At 41.4% G+C, this 18,297-nt stretch overlaps 1 protein-coding gene across 1 annotated transcript; it reads right to left on the bottom strand.

The window, feature by feature from the left end:
- Window positions 1-1,107: 1,107 nt before the first annotated feature.
- FH (fumarate hydratase) lies at window positions 1,108-17,013 on the bottom strand. Its single transcript, XM_041483065.1, has 10 exons — window positions 16,857-17,013; window positions 10,248-10,382; window positions 9,378-9,488; window positions 7,820-7,996; window positions 6,846-7,028; window positions 5,697-5,862; window positions 3,765-3,968; window positions 2,401-2,528; window positions 1,846-1,999; window positions 1,108-1,315 (listed from the first exon to the last, which is right to left on the bottom strand). The coding sequence occupies exons 1-10, from the start codon at window positions 16,974-16,976 to the stop codon at window positions 1,173-1,175; spliced, it is 1,521 nt and encodes a 506-aa protein (XP_041338999.1). The 5' UTR covers window positions 16,977-17,013; the 3' UTR covers window positions 1,108-1,172.
- Between the last annotated feature and the right edge of the window lie 1,284 nt (window positions 17,014-18,297).

The raw sequence follows: 18,297 nt of genomic DNA, 5'->3' as shown, positions 1-18,297 counted from the left end.
GGTCAAAAAGGCCAGGAAAACCTATCAAGTGTACCAAAACCGCGCTGGGAATCGGGGATAGTGGGGCCAGCAGGGTAAGGACAGGGATTGTCCCCCTGTACTCGGCACTGCTGGACACCTCGAGTGCTGTGTCCGGTTCTGGGGCGCTCAGTTCAGGAAAGACATGGAGGTGCTGGGGCAAGCCCAGAAAGGCAACAAAGCCGATGAAGGGTCCGGAGCACAGGTCCCATGAACTGGGGTTGTTTATCCTGGCAAAAAGGAGGCTCAGGAGAGATCCTTACCGCTCTCTACAACTGCCCGAAAGGAGGGCATAGCCAGGTAGGAACTGGGCTCTTCTCCCAGGTAAGACGTGACCGAAAGGAGGGCATAGCCAGGTAGGAACTGGGCTCTTCTCCCAGGTAAGAAGTAACAGGACAAAAGGACACAGTCTTAAGGTGCACCAGGGGAGGTTCAGGCTGGACATTAAAATGGTATCTTCACAGAAAGGGTGCTTAGACATGGGAATGAACCACCCAGGGAGGTGGTAGCGATGCCTTAAGTTTTAGCTTTCATATTTTTCAGATGCTGTACTGCCTTAGTGTGTAACTCTGAACTTCATATAAAGTAATACTAAGTTTTCTTCAGTTTAGTTAGACAAAACAATCCTTTTCCAGCAAGAACCAAGGACACTGTTGCAGCTTCAGGCCCAAAAAGTATAAACAGCTAATTGAGGAGAGCAATCTGGGAGGATGGGACTTCATAACCTGAAGCTGTATTTGGACAATTGACCCCAATATGTAAATGGACCAAAACTTGAAGCGTGAAAACTCATGACCAGTCGTCCCTCTTGTGTCCATCCTGCGTCCATCTTGGGCAGAGCCGCGGCTGGGCTCTTGTACTGCCCAAGGTGGATCCTTTGAAGAACTTTTAATAAATACCTACTTTATTCCTTAACTCTGTCTAGCCTCTGTTCCAGGTGAGCCTCTTTAGGCATCAATTCAGTCACTGTCCATTGAGGTGTTTAAGGAAAGATGGGATGTGGCACTCAGTGCCATGGTCTAGTTGACAAGCTGGTGTTCAGTCATAGGTCGGGCTCAGTCATCTCAGAAGACTTTTCCAACTAATGGATTATATTATATCATATTTATTTATTTTTTATATTAAGAACACTTTTTTTTTTTTTTTTACAGAAGTTACTGAGGACCTAACATGTCTTTAGGTTTCACCCACTGATCAAACTGCTCTGATGTAAGGAACCCCAGCTTTATAGCAGCTTCTTTTAACGTTGTCCCTTCTTTGTGCGCTGTTTTGGCAATCTTGGCTGCTTTATCATATCCTGTTACAAAACAAAACCAACAAGTCATCCATTTGCAATTTTAGATGATTCATCAGAGGTGAGAGAAAATTGGGACACAGTCTTTGGAAAATTATTTGCTAGGTATTACTATTACTGCTTAACTCAGTTAGCAGGAAATGCACACCAAATGTTTACTCCTCACTTAAACTGAAAGTAAATTTTGTTATTCTGGCCTTAATTAATTTAGATCAAAGATTTATGGGAACTTCTCCTTGAAAAAAACCTCATATTGTAATCTTTCACTCAACCTCTAATAATGATAATTTAGGAAAACAGGTACATAAATTCTCCCAATCTCCTTTTGACTCTAATCAGTTATTTTTCTAATACCCTGGCATGGCCACTGCAAGGAGAACACAGCTTTTACAACAGCAACTGGCGATGTTGAAGTTAACTTTTGACCTTACTTGGCCCTACAAGCATTGTGACAATACAAATGAGGCGTACAAAATAATGTTACCACAAAATATTTTGGTATGTTCTGAGAAGCTTTTGAGCCTTAAACCTACCTATATGTGGGTTCAGTGCTGTTACCAACATGAGAGATTCATTCATCAGCTTGTTGATCCTATCCGTATTGGCTTGGATTCCAACTACACAGTTGTCAGTGAAAGAAACACACACATCTCCTAGAAGTCTTGCAGAGTTTAAAACATTTTTAATCTAAAAAGACAAAGAAAGAAATACCAATTATTTAATTCAGGTATTACTAGTTGCACATTCTGGTGCCTTTGTTCATAACCAGTGCCCTCCCTGCAATCAACCTATTTAACAGGCTGTTTTCCTTCCAGTATCTGAAGGGGGCCTACAGGGAAGGCAGAGAGGGACTCTTTGTCAGGACCTGTAGTGATAGCACAAGGGACAATGGGTACAAAATGAAAGAGGGGGGAATTTAGGCTCAATATCAGGAGGAAATTCTTTGCAGTGAGGGTGGTGAGATATTGCAACTGTATCTGAGGGATGCTGTAGATGCCCCAACCTTGGCAGTGCTCACTGAGATTTTTTTCTGTCTGTAAGTTAAGTTACTTAAAAAGTCCTAGATATGTAAAACTTCATGAACTTACCATCATGGGCTTAAAGACATTCAGTTCAAAGTGTCCATTGCTTCCTCCTACAGTAACAGCAACGTGATTTCCCATAACTTGGGCTGCCACCATGGTCACAGCTTCACACTGGGTAGGGTTCACTTTTCCTGGTCGTGAAAGGAAGAGAAAAAGGTTACCGAAGGAGGAGGAAGGGGAAAAACCAACCAACCAACCTGCAGCCTTTAACTAAATCACATTCAACAGAAAATGTTTTGTAAAAGGTAACTTGTCTTACTCATCTGTATCTGCACACCACAGAAAATAAGTTTATTTCCACAAATGATATTAAATTGAATGTACTATTCCAGTATTTTCAGTGAGGATTTGTAAAACAGCTATGGCTGCTTCAGCAGTCTCCCAAGACTCTGAGAACTTGAGGATGAGTTCAACAGCTCAACATGTGCATGAGCTGAACAGCTGCTCATTACCACAGTTCTTAACAGTCAAGAGATTATCACCTGTCTTTATGTGTGCAAGTTGGCACTTCTGGGAGACCCCTACCAAATCTTACTCAGCTCAAGGAAAGTATTACTGCTCTGTTAGAATTACTTTGTGATAAAGTTAGTACACTCTGTCAGAAAAAAAGCAAAACAGAAAACCCCAAAAAAAAACAACCCCCTGCCAAACCCAACAAATGCACCAAGTTAGAGTGGTCTCCAAGCAAGTTTGTTTTATGGTTTTATCATTTAATTTTTAGACATCATCCTAGTAAGAACATTCATTGATTGCTTTTTTAGAGCCAGTAGAGCCATGACCTATTTCTTTTTATGATACAGGAGGAACAACCTTAGAATAGTTTTGGATGTACAATATTCATATGTACATACTTTTTTAGGAGAGGGAAGGAATGATTACTAGTATAATTAATTTCTTTCTTATCCTCCCATACAATGAGATCACTGCAGAAGGGAAAATGTGAGTGCATAACACTCATCATACTAGGAAGTAGAGACCAAAGTCAAGTTACATGACTTTGGTCATGTAACTACATGTAATTTGGCTACAATTCACAGATTAAAGATTATTTCAGAAAAGCCTTTACCTCGAAATTGTAGAGATCTTGCAATTCTAAAAGAAAGCTTTGAGAAGTACACTTGTGTTAATAAAGCCATATTCTTACAGATACTACACTCCCCCATACACTTGCCAGCACACAGCTGCGCAAGCATTTTTATGAACAGAGGTTTTGGTAAAATAGGGCAGTAGATAAAATCTGAGAGAATCATGGACTTACTGACATTTATGACAGTGTTTGGTAAACATCTGTTAAAAGACAGTGGTCAAAAAAAAAAAAAAAAAAAAAAAAGAAACAGGTCATTTTTCTCTGCATGCTGTCTCTGTACCTGGCATGATGCTGCTCCCTGGTTCATTTTCAGGCAGGATGAGCTCTCCCAGCCCAGAGCGTGGTCCAGAGCCCAGGAAGCGAATGTCATTAGCTATTTTCATCAGACTGCACGCCACTGTGTTCATGGCTCCACTGAGCTCCACTAAAGCATCGTGAGCTGCAAGAGCTTCAAACTTATTTGGAGCAGTGACAAAAGGCAAACCTACAGGGAGAGGGTGTAAATATTAAACCAGTGAAGCACTTCCTTGCAGACACAAACCAGACAATCAAACACATAACTAGCTTAATAAAAAATTAAAAATTAACAACCCTGTAAGATCATCTCTTTCCTCTAGAGCTTTCTTCACAAACATATTTCTTCAAGTAAATTAAATACAAAAAGACATAATGGAAGTCACTAAAATAAAGAAGAGTATAAAATTTGAGCACCCACCTACAACAAAGGTACAAATTTCAACCCTTCATTCTAAGCACTGCTTCTGCACCACAGTGTTTTGTGAATGTCAATAATCTTTCTAAAGTTAGCCCAACTTATGCATTTCTTGCATTAAATCAGGTTAGACACTTTAGATCGTTAATTGCTGTGATGCTTTCAGTTATAAAAATAGATATTTTTGCAGCACAGTGCAGGCATTAGGGTAAGTAAGAAATAATCACAATGGAAGGGAACAGTAAACCAGCCAGGACATGGGAAAGCTGGATCAGACTTAGGAGGATGCCTGCCAACAGCAAGAGCACAGGAGCAATGGAAGGAACAGCTCTGTTTATGTTAATTAAATGCCTGAGATATAAGCCTAGGTTCCATGATTAAAAACATTCCTTCAGGACTTTGCCCTGAAGGGGCAGTCCCAGCAGAATGGGACTGTAAAAAATTACAGACATCACTAAGGACTGACTGTGGGCTGGATTTCTGCCCCCAGAACGACTCATCTGAGCTTTCAGCAACAGTTTGAAGGAGAGCAACGTGATTCCCATAACTTCCAGTGTTTTGCACTTCCTGACAAACCAAATCCCACCCAATTTGCATGGACTTGTGAACTGCACAGCTGCCTTCTCAGCTACAGAGATCTATCCAAACTTCTCCTTTTGTTTTTGCCAACAACCACCCTCTATAAGAGCATAAGGAACTTCAGGAGTCTGCCTTACTCATACAATTTGCCCATACAGGATCCAAACCATCCACTGACATGGGAGAGCTTCCTAACACCACCAAAACATGCTCTCTACTGCTCCTAGCAGCTGTTGTTTACAGCAAGTTACTTCTCTTTCAGGGTACAAGACAGTCCTGACCCTCTGAAAGACAGTGAATAATAAATGCATTAAAACAAAAATACTGTCACTAAGCAATTTCAGATTTTACAGCAAATGTAAATGACAGATGTATACATTTGTTTGCAGGGGTATTCTGAAAACTGATACTGTGACACAAAAAATCTGGTTTACAGATCAAAAACTACACTGTAAATTAAGTTTTAAGATCTATAAAGACAGAATGAAAAAAAAATCAGACAGTTAACATTTACTCTTTCATATGAAAAAAACAGAGTAGCTTTCAAAGCATTTTTTCCTTCTTTTGTGCCAAGTTGCTGTAAATTAAGAGAGCCAGAGGAGCAAAGACCAAGACAGAAGCATTATAATTGGGCTAATAATAGAAGTCTGAAACTGTACCCATATCCAAAGAGCCTTGCCTGGATAAGCACCATCATTTCAGTCACTTTCAATGCACTGAGTATATTTATAAAAATAAATTGCAGAAAAAATCCGAAGTAGAAGGCATAGAACACATGGCATTAACAAAAGCTTCATGTTAAGATATAAATACAGTTCAAGCTTATGAGAAGTATGGAAACTGGACAGATTCAGTTTGAGTTTGACTGCATGTCACATACACTGCTTTATTGGTAACTCACTCCCAAATAACATTCCTCACCCGTCAGTTCAGCCACTTTAGCAGCAACTTTCTCAGCAAAGCCAATCCTTGTGTTCAATCCCGTGCCGACTGCAGTCCCGCCAGCTGCCAGCTGATACACCCTTGGCATGGTGGACTCAATCCTAGCCACGCCGTATTTAATTTGTTGCACATAGCCACTAAATTCCTTCGAAAGAAAGAAGGACAAAGTTAAGCAATGAAGACAACAACCAAGAATAAGCATCCAGATTATTTAGATTTTTAACATGATTCCTTTCAAATTCCTAATTCCTTTAAAAAACTGAAGGCGCTGAACTTTACCCAAATGCTAAATCTAAGCATGTTTTCATTAAGAGGGGAAGTATACATCTATTAAAAGACTGCTCCCATGCTACAAAAAGTTATACATTATACCAATCTTAATATACAAAGCCATAATTATACATAATGCATCTTTCTCTCACCTTTTATCTTAGTTGTGTACTTAGCAGGATCTGATTCCATAATAATCAGCTCCAAGATTACATTAATGTTCTCAAAGAACAAACAGAGAAATGGATCTTGGGCTTTGCTTACTTAATTTTAGTTAGTAAAAACCCCACCTGTACATTCTTGGAAAAAGTCCATAAATTCTACCTGCTGTTCTATCAATTCAGTTTAATTCATTACTAAATTACTGTAATATAAGCCATTCCTGACAATATGATAATGTTTGCCATCTTTTTATATATATATATACACACACACACACACATTTATACACACAAGATTATGTATTGAAATTTTTCATTCACAATATTTAGTAGTTTTGTGTGTTGGCAAAACATAACTTACATAAATTTACAGATTACAGACAACTACCTCTCCCCTGCAATGTAATGGAAAAACTGTGCTGTGATATCTGGTAATGAAATATAATTTAAAAATAATGTCTATTTTATTACAGTTAGAAATAAAATACATATGGGGGAAAAAATTAATAAAAATTATGATGCATGTATTACAGTACAGCATATCCAGCAAACTCCAGCACAAACTGAAAATACCCAGGCTGAGATTCAGCCGTTTTCCCATATTTTATCCTAAACTATCAATTTAATTTAGGCATCCTTAAGTTTGACTTAAGTTTGAATTTTCCAAAGAAAGGCGTAATTTGCTGATTTTTTTTACCTGCCCAAGTGTAAGTGGAACAGCATCTTGCGTATGAGTGCGCCCTATTTTTATGATTTGGGAAAACTCTTTGGATTTCCCTTCGAGTGCATTCTGTAGCTTCTTCAGTCCAGGTAACAAGACCTCATTAACCTCCTGGGCAGCAGCAATATGCATTGCTGTTGGGAAAGTGTCATTTGAACTCTGTGGAAAAAAAATCAAGAAATTAATTTACAAGTTTTTCTCACCATTGCTGCTGTAAGATGTACATATGTGGCTTTATTCTCTTTATCTCATAAACTATTAGAAACTAAATTAAGAGTAAGCAACTTAAGGGTGTTCCACAAGGTCAGTTCCTTATCAACTTTTTATGCCTACACCCACAGAAAGTTAAATTTAATAGATGTTCATAACAACCTTAGGACAAAAAAAAAATTACTATCATAGTTATGAGACATGGCTAACATTATGAGAGATAGCTAACAAATGGACAGATGATTTTAAATGAGTTGTAGGTGACTTTAAAACACACATATTGCTTTGATAATGTTAAATCCATAGTTCACTGAATACTGAGTAAGCCCAAAGGATCAGGAAGGGAAAGAACCAAGTCAGTGGCTTAATCTTTCCTTCAAGGTAGGTGAAGTTTAAGAGAAAAGCATAATAAAAACGTCCACCGTGATCCAACTTTTAGAAACTGGAACTATATTTAACATCTTTAAGACTGTAGCAGTGGTTGTCAGAAGGCCATCACTGTCTAAAACATTATGTATGAATTTATCTATCATGAGTAAATTCAAAGTTTTTAACCTGAAAAGCTCATACTGTCACTGAAAAACATATTAAAGTTCATTTGAACTGAAAAAACCAGAAAATTGTTACCAAAGTTGTCCACAAAACATGTTTTTTAACCTAAACAATGGATACAAGAAAACTCAAAATTCAAAGACACAAAACATTTGAAATTAAAAGCAGTATAAAACAAGTCTAACAACCTGGCTTTTGTTAACATGATCATTTGGATGCACTGGCTTTTTGCTTCCCAGTGTGCCTCCCATTATCTCAATAGCTCTGTTGCTGATGACTTCATTGACATTCATATTGGTTTGAGTTCCAGACCCAGTCTGCCACACCACCAAAGGGAAGTGATCATTTAATTTTCCTTCAGCTACCTATAATGGAAAAAACAGAAAGAATTGTTCCACTAGAAAAAAAAACCCAAAACACATAAACTTGAATATTTTATTGCCATAATTAAAATTATGCTCTCCACTATATTTTATATTTACATATAGCAGTTAGTGAATTTACACTAGAATAATTAAGATGTTTTTATGTAATACCAGATATTAAAAGAGAAAAAACCACTTACTATGCTTTTTGAAGACTGAATTGTGAAATACAGAGATATATAGAATTTGATTTCATGTTCTACAGACATAGACAGAAAACATTTTTAAAAGGTACTTTAGGTTGTATCTTCTTTCTGTGTAACTGGACTCTGATATCTCTCAGTAAAGAAGTTTCATGCAGGGAAGTTCCAGACCTCTTACACCTGCAGACATTATATATTGCATCAACGAAGGCAGCAGATGGCTGCTAGTCTCAAACACCTCCTTCCTGTAAGGAATTCTTGTGTATGATCAACATTTTTGGGAGCCTGTTGAATCTCAGACACATTCACAGAGTTTTCTAAACATGTGTTTGTAATAGTATCAAAATCTGTGCTCAAAAGTATCACCCCACACATATTAGCCTCAGAAAAACAAAGGAGCTGTTGTCACAACTCTGAGGCTAGACGATCAGATTACCAGGATACATCAGTCCTCCTGGAATCATACTTTTCAAGAAAGGATCTTCTGTATTTCCCATCTTATACAGGGGCAATGTTCCCAGTCCAACAGAAACTTGATTCCTCTTTTTAATTAGCTTTTATTAGAAAATTATTTTGGAGGCGAGGGAAAGGGTATCATAGCAGAGATGTTTTTAGAATACAATAAAGAAAGCCACAAACAACTTTCAGAATTTATGAATCTAAACTAAGGAGCTTTAATTCACCAAAACTTCTAATCCTTAACTAGGGGAACCCTAGAAACCAGAAGAAGAGCCTGGAAATATTTTGGAATTCTCCAAAGCTATTGGGTCTTGGAACTTAAGGTGCTGGTAGGAAGAGGATACAGCTTCTGTCACCACTGAAATATTTTTAAGCTATTCAGGACAAGAAAACTCTGTTAAAAATGCTTCTAGTTAAAAAAATCTTTTGATTTATTCAAAGCAAAAGACCTGGTATTATCACACCTCAAATAATGGTCACTCACAATTCTGCACTTGGGTGGCATTTATCAACATGCATTTGAACGTTCCATCATCCTCTTACATGCATGAAAGAAAATAGTAAAACATTATATTAAGTAAATGATCTCTGGAGAACAAGATTTACTAAAAGGAAACGCTTTCCTCTAAGAACCTGAGAAATGCAATCCCCCACCCTCCTGTGAAAAGCTTAACAACAATACAGTGGCAGTTGCAGTGTTTTAAACAGTTCGTTCCTACCTCATTTGCCGCCTGTACAATGGCTTTAGCAATCTTTGGGTCGAGACCATAGTCTTGATTTACTTCAGCAGCTGCTCTCTTCAAGATGCCAAAAGCCCTTATGACCTGGACCTGAGACACAAGGATAAGTTTAAACACACAATTTCTTTCCCCCAAAGGACATTCCATCAATTTATAGTGCATGTCTAGTTCTGAAACAAACTCCTTCTGATTTTAAATCCAGCAGTAGTCCATCAGCCAAACCAGACAGCAATCAGGTCATCTGACCTATGCTCCCACCAACACTAACATTCACCCAAACAGTCCAGAGGGCAGCACACAGCTGTTTTTTCAAGCCCAGGTATGCTCTGTTTATCAAAAGTTACGTGCATTAGAATTTGAACTGGTTCCATTTCTAAAACAGCCTTTTGAGGGAAAACTGACAAATTTCAGTACATGGAGAGGTAGTATATGACAAAGCATGTGCACATTAATGGCCTGTGCACAGCTACATGTGAGAAATTAAGTTTATAACAACTCATGCTATACTAGACTACTTCATCAACAAACTAGATAAATGCTACTAGATAATCAAATTACTCCAGGCTTTTCATCTTTGTAAAGATGAAAGACAGATTTCTATTCATCCTGGTTATTAAAAAATAAAGCAACACCATAAAATTATTCAAAAGCAATATTCAATTTTTTTAAACACAACAAGAAATACTTCCACCAGAACAATACATTGTCATAAAATTTCTATCTTTAATTAAAACTCAAAGTTGCTCACACTTCCAGCAAAAGCCTCAGAAGAAGGTATTTAGAAGGTATTCACTTTTACATACAAAACATACTCTAGAGAAGAAGAGAACAGAGATTTGAATTACTTACTGGCATCCTTTCTGAAACACCTCCAATCTTGAAGTTCATTGTAGATCTTACAGTTTGGGCACCATAGTATTTGTCACTTGGGACCTTCAGTTCACCAAAGGTATCATATTCTATCCTGAAAGCCTCTTGAGAAGACTATAGAAAAGGAAAAAGAAAAAAATTCAAACACTGGCTATCAGTATATTCTTTTTGAAAGCAGGTAGTCAAAGGAAAGAAGATGGAAAAAAATACAAAGCCAAGACATGCAGCTAGTCACAGGTGTTTCCAAGTACATCTTCAAAGTTGAGACATTTTTCTAGTTTGAGCAGCTGTCTCACCAAAAGTCACAACTACAAACCATGTACCATTGTTGTGTTCTGCTGCAGCAAGGGGCACAGCTCCCCAGGGCCCAAGGCTCAGACCTCAGGCAGTCACCGACCACCAACAGGGAAAGGAAGGCAACAGGACGGATCTTGGTTTACCAAAATCCAGGACTCTTTTATTATGCCAGGAACCAAGACAAAAAACAAGGGGCTAGGGTCATGGGTTTTAAATGGGTGGAGTTCAGGGTCGGGGTCCAATAGTAAGATGAGCAGGGGTGTCCAAAGGGGTGGATCGAGGACGAAAACCAATGCAACAAACTAAGGTGGGAACATTGCAGTAGAATTTAAACCAATGAGGGTACAGGAGAAGAAGAGTCTGGCACCATTCCTTATTGACAAAATGGGGTGGAGTGTCTTTTCCCAGGCTTGTGGGGGCATGCCCCTCAGGGTGAAGGGGTGGAATCTTCTTTAAATCTTCTTTAAATCATGCCCCTTGCCCCATGCCGTCTGGGTAGAATCCTCGCCTCCTGGGGCGGGGCACTCCACAATTCTCCCTTTTTTATTTCTTTTAGAAACAGGGAATAATCTCTAAGTTAGGGCCCTAGAATAGTCTTAAATAGTCTAGAATAGTCTTAAATTACTTAATACTTATGGGATAACTTATGGAGGGATTATGACAACTCATCAAGGAGCTCCCGGAGACATAATAACAAACAGTAAAATACAATTAACAATGACAATTATAGAACTAATAATTTTAGCTAAACTTGTGACAACAAGCAACCTCAATGGGAAGATTAAATGGGAAAGGGACACACATAAGAAATTAGTTTTGACATATGTGAAGAGTAGAAGGTATAGGTAAAAGTTTAATGTATCAATTAATGCAACACTTAATTAAAGACTTCTTTTTCATCTCTCTGCTCTCAATACCATTATTCTTAGTAAAGCACTCCTTTCCCTTTTTGCTCACTCTCTCACTGTTCCCCTTTTCTCTTTCCTTCTTTCTCTTCCCTTTAACAGCCTTTCAACTATTCTATATTATCACCCCTCATGATATATATCTGCTATACCTATAGGTATAGTAGGTAGACTACATCTAGGTGTATTTTATGTAATATTTATGTATGGTAACTTTTCTATGTCATGTATCCTCCTAGCATCTGTTATTATCTAACACAGGCACCGCTAAATTAATTTTAGCTGACAGTAATTCTTTAGTGTTGTAGAACAGCCAAATAACTTTTGATGATGTGACCACATTCATATGCAGCTCTACAAAGACCATGGAACTGACAGGAAGTAAGAACAGTTTACTCTTCCTCTTCCCACACCTTGGTCAGCAAAGTCCCAATTTTCTGTGAGAAAGGTATTCATCCTCTCCCAGGAGAGGAAATTACCTTCTTTCTGAGTCCTCAGGAAAGGGGAGAAATCTTTTTTATGTCTTTATCATGGACAGAATAAAACTATCTCAGCCCTGTAGGCAGGGTATATACATTTACAATGCTGGGTTCCTGACATAACCACAATCCTCAAGAGTGAGACTTTGGGAAACAAACCTCTTATCAATAAAGTCAAGTCAGTCTTGCAGCGCAGTGAAAGAAGAAAATCAAATGCAACGAACTATCAAGAAAAGCAGAGGATACACACAGAAAAACTGCTGTGCCACCACGATTCATTGACATCCTGAGGTCTCTGTGCAGATTTAGTTCTTTAATCCCCGAAACGTGTATTACTGGATGTCGTGGCGTGGGGGCTGTGTGCCCCCGGCCCAGCAACGGCGGCAACAGGGGCGCGACAGATCCCCCTGGCAGACCCTGCATAATTCCAGCTGCTAGCGGAGATTCGGTGCGGATGAACAAAGAGGCAGCAGCACGGGTCTTGGGGTCGGAACAGGGGTAGCTTTATTTGGGGGCACAACTGCCCCAGCCCAAGGTCCCAAGACCCTGAACCAACGCCAGGCACCAACTTATAAACAGGGGCGGTCTTGGGGGAGGATACAATTTTTTCCAATCGGGAGGACTGAGGGTGGAACACAAGGCGGGGAAATACAATCTGTAAACCAATGGAGGGTCTTAAGAGAAGGGAAAGGCTTAAATAAACCAATGGGGTTTCAAAGGATACAAAACTGACACAGAAGAAATAGTTATAAGGCAATAAAGTTGACAAAAGGTAGGGAACAGCTTTCTTAAGACAAGTGACTTTTTTGTTCAGAAAAGAATATAACCTGGGGATTGAAGGAAAACTGAGGTATAACCTGTATTAGCTGCTCGCTGTCTCTTCCAATACAAGACACAGGAGCCCCAAGATGCTTGTAGGAGTCAGGTTCACAGCAAGGGAAAGGGAGCAGCTCTCCACACAAGTCACAGACTGACAAAACTCCTTGCCAGCTGATGCTGAAGATGCAAGAAGTCCACAAGACATCAGGGAAGATGAGATAAGCCCTCAGAAGAAGGATCTAAACTGGGTTATTACACAGACAAACCACAGACTCAGGAAACTCGCTGATGTGAAAATCATAGAATCGTTAAGGTGGGAAAAGTTTTCCAAGATCATTAAGTCCAACCTCTGACCAAACATCACCATGTCAACTAAACCACAGAACTAAGTGCTACATCCAGTTATTTCGTAAACAATTCCAGGGATGGTGATTCCTCCACTTCCTGGGCAGCCTGTTCCAATGTCAGATCACCCTTCCAGTGAACAAGTTCTTCCTGATGTCCAACATCCCCCACCTGGCTACAGCCTCCTTTCAGGAGTTGTAGAGGGCGATAAGGCCCCCCAAGACCCCTTTTCTCCAGGTTAAACACCCCCAGCTCCCTCAGCTGCTCCTCACAGGACTTGTGCTCCTCACCCTTCACCAGCTTCATTGCCCTTCTCTGGACTCACTCCAGCACCTCAATGTCCTTCCAGAATTGAGAGGCCCAGAACTGGACACAGGACTCGAGGTCTGGCCTCAGCAGTGCTGAGTACATAAAGAGTTTGAGTCAGAAAATGGGAAAAGCATCATCTTTGTTCACACAGTTCTTACTCTTCCTTAGGAGTCCACTTCTGAAGTCAGATTGTTCCTCTCTCTTCTTTGTTCATTTTACTTGCTCCTTCTTTAGTGAACCCTTTAGAGAACACTCTCTCAGTGTTCTTGGACAGAAGCACAGCTGGGTATTGGCCAGAACACCCTCCCCAGCAGCCCTGACCTTCTGCCTGCCCAGGTTTGCATCACTATAGATGGCAAGCTGCAGCAGAGAGAGGCAAGTGTCCCAACCTCTTTACTGTCATCATTCCCAGCCAGATGGAAACATTCTGCCATCAGGTACCATCAGTCACATACCAGAGACACCAGCCCTGCTCACTTTGAGTACTTCAGAGGAGGTGGTGCCTGTGAACTGGAGGAAACTGCAGCCCAGCCCACAACAAGGGTTAGCTCTCACATGGCTATCCCACTTCCCACTTCTTGTGTTTTTGGACACCTTGTGAAAGCACACAATGCAAAAGCTTTCACAGATAAGCAGAACCCATTCTGCTGGATAAGCAGAACCCATTCAGCTCCAAGCCCAGCCCTCAATATCATCAGTGATTTAATAAATTAAAGTATTCACCCTCAAACAATATAAAAGGTTAAACTATCTGTAACATTTCAGACAAAAAAGCTAGCAGTTGCACAACTGATTTCTCAAACTTACATAATTCCAATGTCAACAATGATGAAACAAAGATAAATAGGATCAGTACATCCTCGTACAAGTACCTTTCAACAATGAAATCATTATTAAAAAAAAAAAAAGCCAAACCAAAACTAACTTTCCTAGCTAATTCCAAGTTAACAGGGCAAGGTGCTTTAAGAAGAATGTAATTTGCTGATTCCTAGTGTAACAGGTGCCATTAGGCAAAAAAGCAGAGTGATGTTTTTCATGCAGACTGAAGGAACTGAGCTGCAGCATTACTCTCAGCCTGCAGCAGGCACTGTCTGAGCGTGACTGTAACAAACATGATTCCCTCGCTCCTCAGCCAGAATTCAACCTCTTGAGCAGCTTTATGAGCTGAAGGTCCCAGCTCCTGTATGTAAAGAGGTTTCTGAAGTCACCCCCTAACCCAGAGGACCAGCTGTAAAATGGTGCATCAGTGGCACACTCCATCATCCCTGGGCCTCAGGAGAAGCCAAAAGGAGACTTGGAAACTCTGCCAGTAACCAAAGCAAACTCCTGTGCTCACCTAATTTCTAACCTAGCTACAAGCAAGGTTCCGCTCACAACTACTGTTCCTCACATTTACAAAACCTTTTTTTTTCCCTAGAAGGCCTGACAAGGTGTGGTCAGCCCTCCAAAATCCCTAGAACCCAAACACAGTCCAAAGCTTACAGTTAGGCAAACAGAACTGTACTTTTGCCTTGCTGCAGGGAACCGATCAGAACTGATTGCCCCATAACACACCAGAGATACTCAAACAGAACCACTGCAGTGACGCTTCCTGTGGAAAATTACACTCATTTATGGAAGCAGCAACTTTTGGACAGAAGCATTTCAATTCAAAGAACCATCACTTTTTAGCATGTCAAAAGCAGTCTTTCGAAGCTATCAGCATGTGCAATTTATGTTTTACTGCTCTTCTTTAGCAGATGAAGAATGCTTCTATTTTTAAGCACCGTCTCTTCTATAACATTATTTGAGTCACAAATTCTGAAATTTATCCTTTAGAGCCCAAACCCAAATATTTTACAATGTTCAGCTACAGAAGGACCACTACAATTGCATTTAAAACATCTTGTGCAATTTAGCTCCAAGCAAAGGCAACACAATAAACATACCAGGACAGCATGAATATTTGGTTGTATCCACATACACAATGTGTTTTAAAACAACTCTTGCTACTGAGAAAATCTCTACAAACATCAAAAAGTGATGGCTTGGGTTGGTTGGGTGGCTGGTTTTTTTTTTTTTTAATTTAAATACTGGTTAGTACATCTTTTGGTGGTTCCTCTTTTACATAAAAACATACAGAATTTTTCCTGTAAGAATTCAACAGCTGCTTGACTTCCAAATCCACTGAGGGATGTTTTAAGTAGTGCTGTTATTTAAACTCCAGGAACTCACAACACACACAGGACTGGTCACGTTTCTGACTTGCAAAGAGCAAAACACATCTCATTCTTGTAAGATTGCAGACCAGACTCATAAACACCAGATTTTCAGCAAATGAATTAAAGGCCATGATTTACAATGTTTTTCTCAGACGATGCCAAATGGCAAAACAGAAAAAGGGAACCATCGAACTGGCCAGTTTGAGTTACATATTCTGCTCTGACACCAGTTTTCTTATACAGTTAAGTTTCACCCACCATGAAGTTTTTTCACTCACTGGAAAGCTTGTTTTATTAAATGCTAGCTTTTACAACTTCATCAATACTAGAGATTGGAAACTGCTGTTCTACATAAATTTATTAACTAATTTAGTAATTTAGTAAACTAAGGAATCGATAAAATCCTTAACACACCACCTTCTGCTGAAATTCTTCTCACAGTCTACACTACCTCGTTTTAAGGAGTGAACTCACAAAGATAAACCTGAGACTAAAGCTTCCATGCAACATTCAACGTGTTAGAACTGAGATTTGAACTTCTGTATCCAAAATAGTGTTTCTGTTTCTATGCTGAACGGCATGCAACGATCAAGTCCGACTCGAGCCCGACAATCAACTGATTATACACAAATATCTCCTGATGATGCCCGCTAGAAGTACCGGGCAGTTCCCAGCTGAAAGCTCCCTAGTTTTCACGCAGCCCCAAAGCTATTCCAGTGACGAATATTCCCATTCTCATTCACATGAGGATACAGCTTTTTATTATTTCCACCTCAACAGCTCCAAGAAAGCGCCCAGAATTCCTGTGTGAAGCGGGTTCCGCACCAACACCTTTCCTGGCCGGCAGGATGCCCGCCCTGCCCGGCCACATCGCGGCGGCTCAGGGCCGTGCTCAGGGCGTGAATCTCACCCGGGCAGCGCTACGGGAGAGCTGCGCGCTGCACATCCCGGTCTGCGCGGCAGCGGCTGCCCAGCGGGGCCGAGCCGGGCCGCAGGAGGGCTGCGGGAAATGGCCGCAGAAGGCCGGCAGAGGATGGCGGACTCGTCTTGCCGGTGCCGGCGCGCTCCCGATGGAGCAACACACGGGATTAAAGCCCCGACGCAGCCGGCGGCCGCCGCTGGCCCTGTCACCGCCCGCTCCCCGTCCGTGCGGGGCGGGGGCGGAGCGAGGGCGGCGGCGGCCGGCGGTGGCACTTAGAGGTCACGGCTCCCCGCTCCCCTCCCTGGGCTCACCATGGCGGCGCGGGGCGGCGCCGGGATCCAGCGGCCGGGGGTGGCGGGAGGCAGCGGGCGGGAGAGGAGGAGACCGGCGGAGCGGCCGAGGCGGCGGCAGGCGCGGAGTGAGCGATGCATGGTGGCGGGGGCCGGGAGCACCGCAGGGGCGGGGGCGCGGCGGGACCGCCCCGGACGAGCGTCACGGTGCCCGCGGCGCCCGGCCCCGGAGGCTCCGCCGCGCCAATCGGCGGCCGCTGGAGCAGCGGCGGGCGAGGAGTGCGGCCCCGGGGCGGGTCCGCCCGGCCTGGGAAAACCCGGGAAATCCCGCCTGCCCCGGGCGAAGGGCAGCGGGAAAAGCGCTGCAGCAGCGATCTCTCCACGGGGAGGGGGAAGAAGTATGAGCTTGTTCTGGTTTACTGTAGTATTTTCAAAGGTTATAAAACCTTATTCCTTCCTTTCTAAGGACTGTCACGGCTCCTTTTATAAAAAAAGCTAAGTCAAGGTGCAGCCCCCTCCTTACTTCCTGCCCAAGAAGGCAGAGCGCTCCCATGTGCCAGCCACATCGCTCCCTGGTGCAAAGTGCAGAAACCCTTGGAGAGTGAAAGAAGGTATGTTCCATTTTTCCACACAGCAGCAGCAACATTCCAGCGTCCCAGGTTCTCCAACATTGTGGGGTTTTTTTCCAAGAGCAGCCAACATTCAGCCGTTAAGAAAACAACTTTTTTGTCTGATATGGAGAACACTTCATTCCATTGCAACCTGCATAGGTACCCTTCAGTCCCACAAGAACTGTATTATTCACAGAAATTATGTCCGAGGCTGCTCTGTTAATGCCTTACAAGTTACATCCTGGCACTAAAAGCACACTGAATTTGAGCCTTGTAAGCTTAAATATTTAGGCAAGTCTTCTGCCCCTTGGCTCCTCTGGGAAGAGACAGTATATAAAATACATGGGGCATGCCACTAAAATGGCTTCAGAAGTTCCAGAGACAATAAAGATTGGGTAATAGTATTATTATCTATATTATTCTATATCACAGGAAATAAGTGAAAGTCTCTTTTTTCATTCAATAAAACAAACAATACAAAATTATAACTACTACAACATCATATTCTTCAAGTATTACTTACAGTCAGCAATTAAGAAGTCCCCACATCACAAAATTCAGCATCTCCATCTTGTCTAAAACAATCACAATGAATAGCTGGGGTTGGAAGGGATCTCTGGAGGTCATCTAGACCAATCCCCCTGCACCAGCAGGCTCACCTGGAGCAGGTTGTACAGGATCACATTTAGGCAGGCTTTTAGTATCTCCAGAGAAGGAGATTCCACAACCTTTTTGGACAGCCTGTTCCACTGCTCCACCATTCTCAAAGTAACAATCATCTTCCTCGTAATTAGATGGAAGTTCCTGTGCTTCAGTTTGTGCCCACTGCCTCTTGTCCTGTCACTGAGCAC

Source organism: Pyrgilauda ruficollis, unplaced genomic scaffold (genome assembly GCF_017590135.1).
Source record: "Pyrgilauda ruficollis isolate IOZ18807 unplaced genomic scaffold, ASM1759013v1 scaffold116, whole genome shotgun sequence".
Classification (NCBI taxonomy): Eukaryota; Metazoa; Chordata; class Aves; order Passeriformes; family Passeridae; genus Pyrgilauda; species Pyrgilauda ruficollis.
Note: the sequence above shows the minus strand (reverse complement) of the source record. Positions and strands in the feature narration are given on the sequence as shown.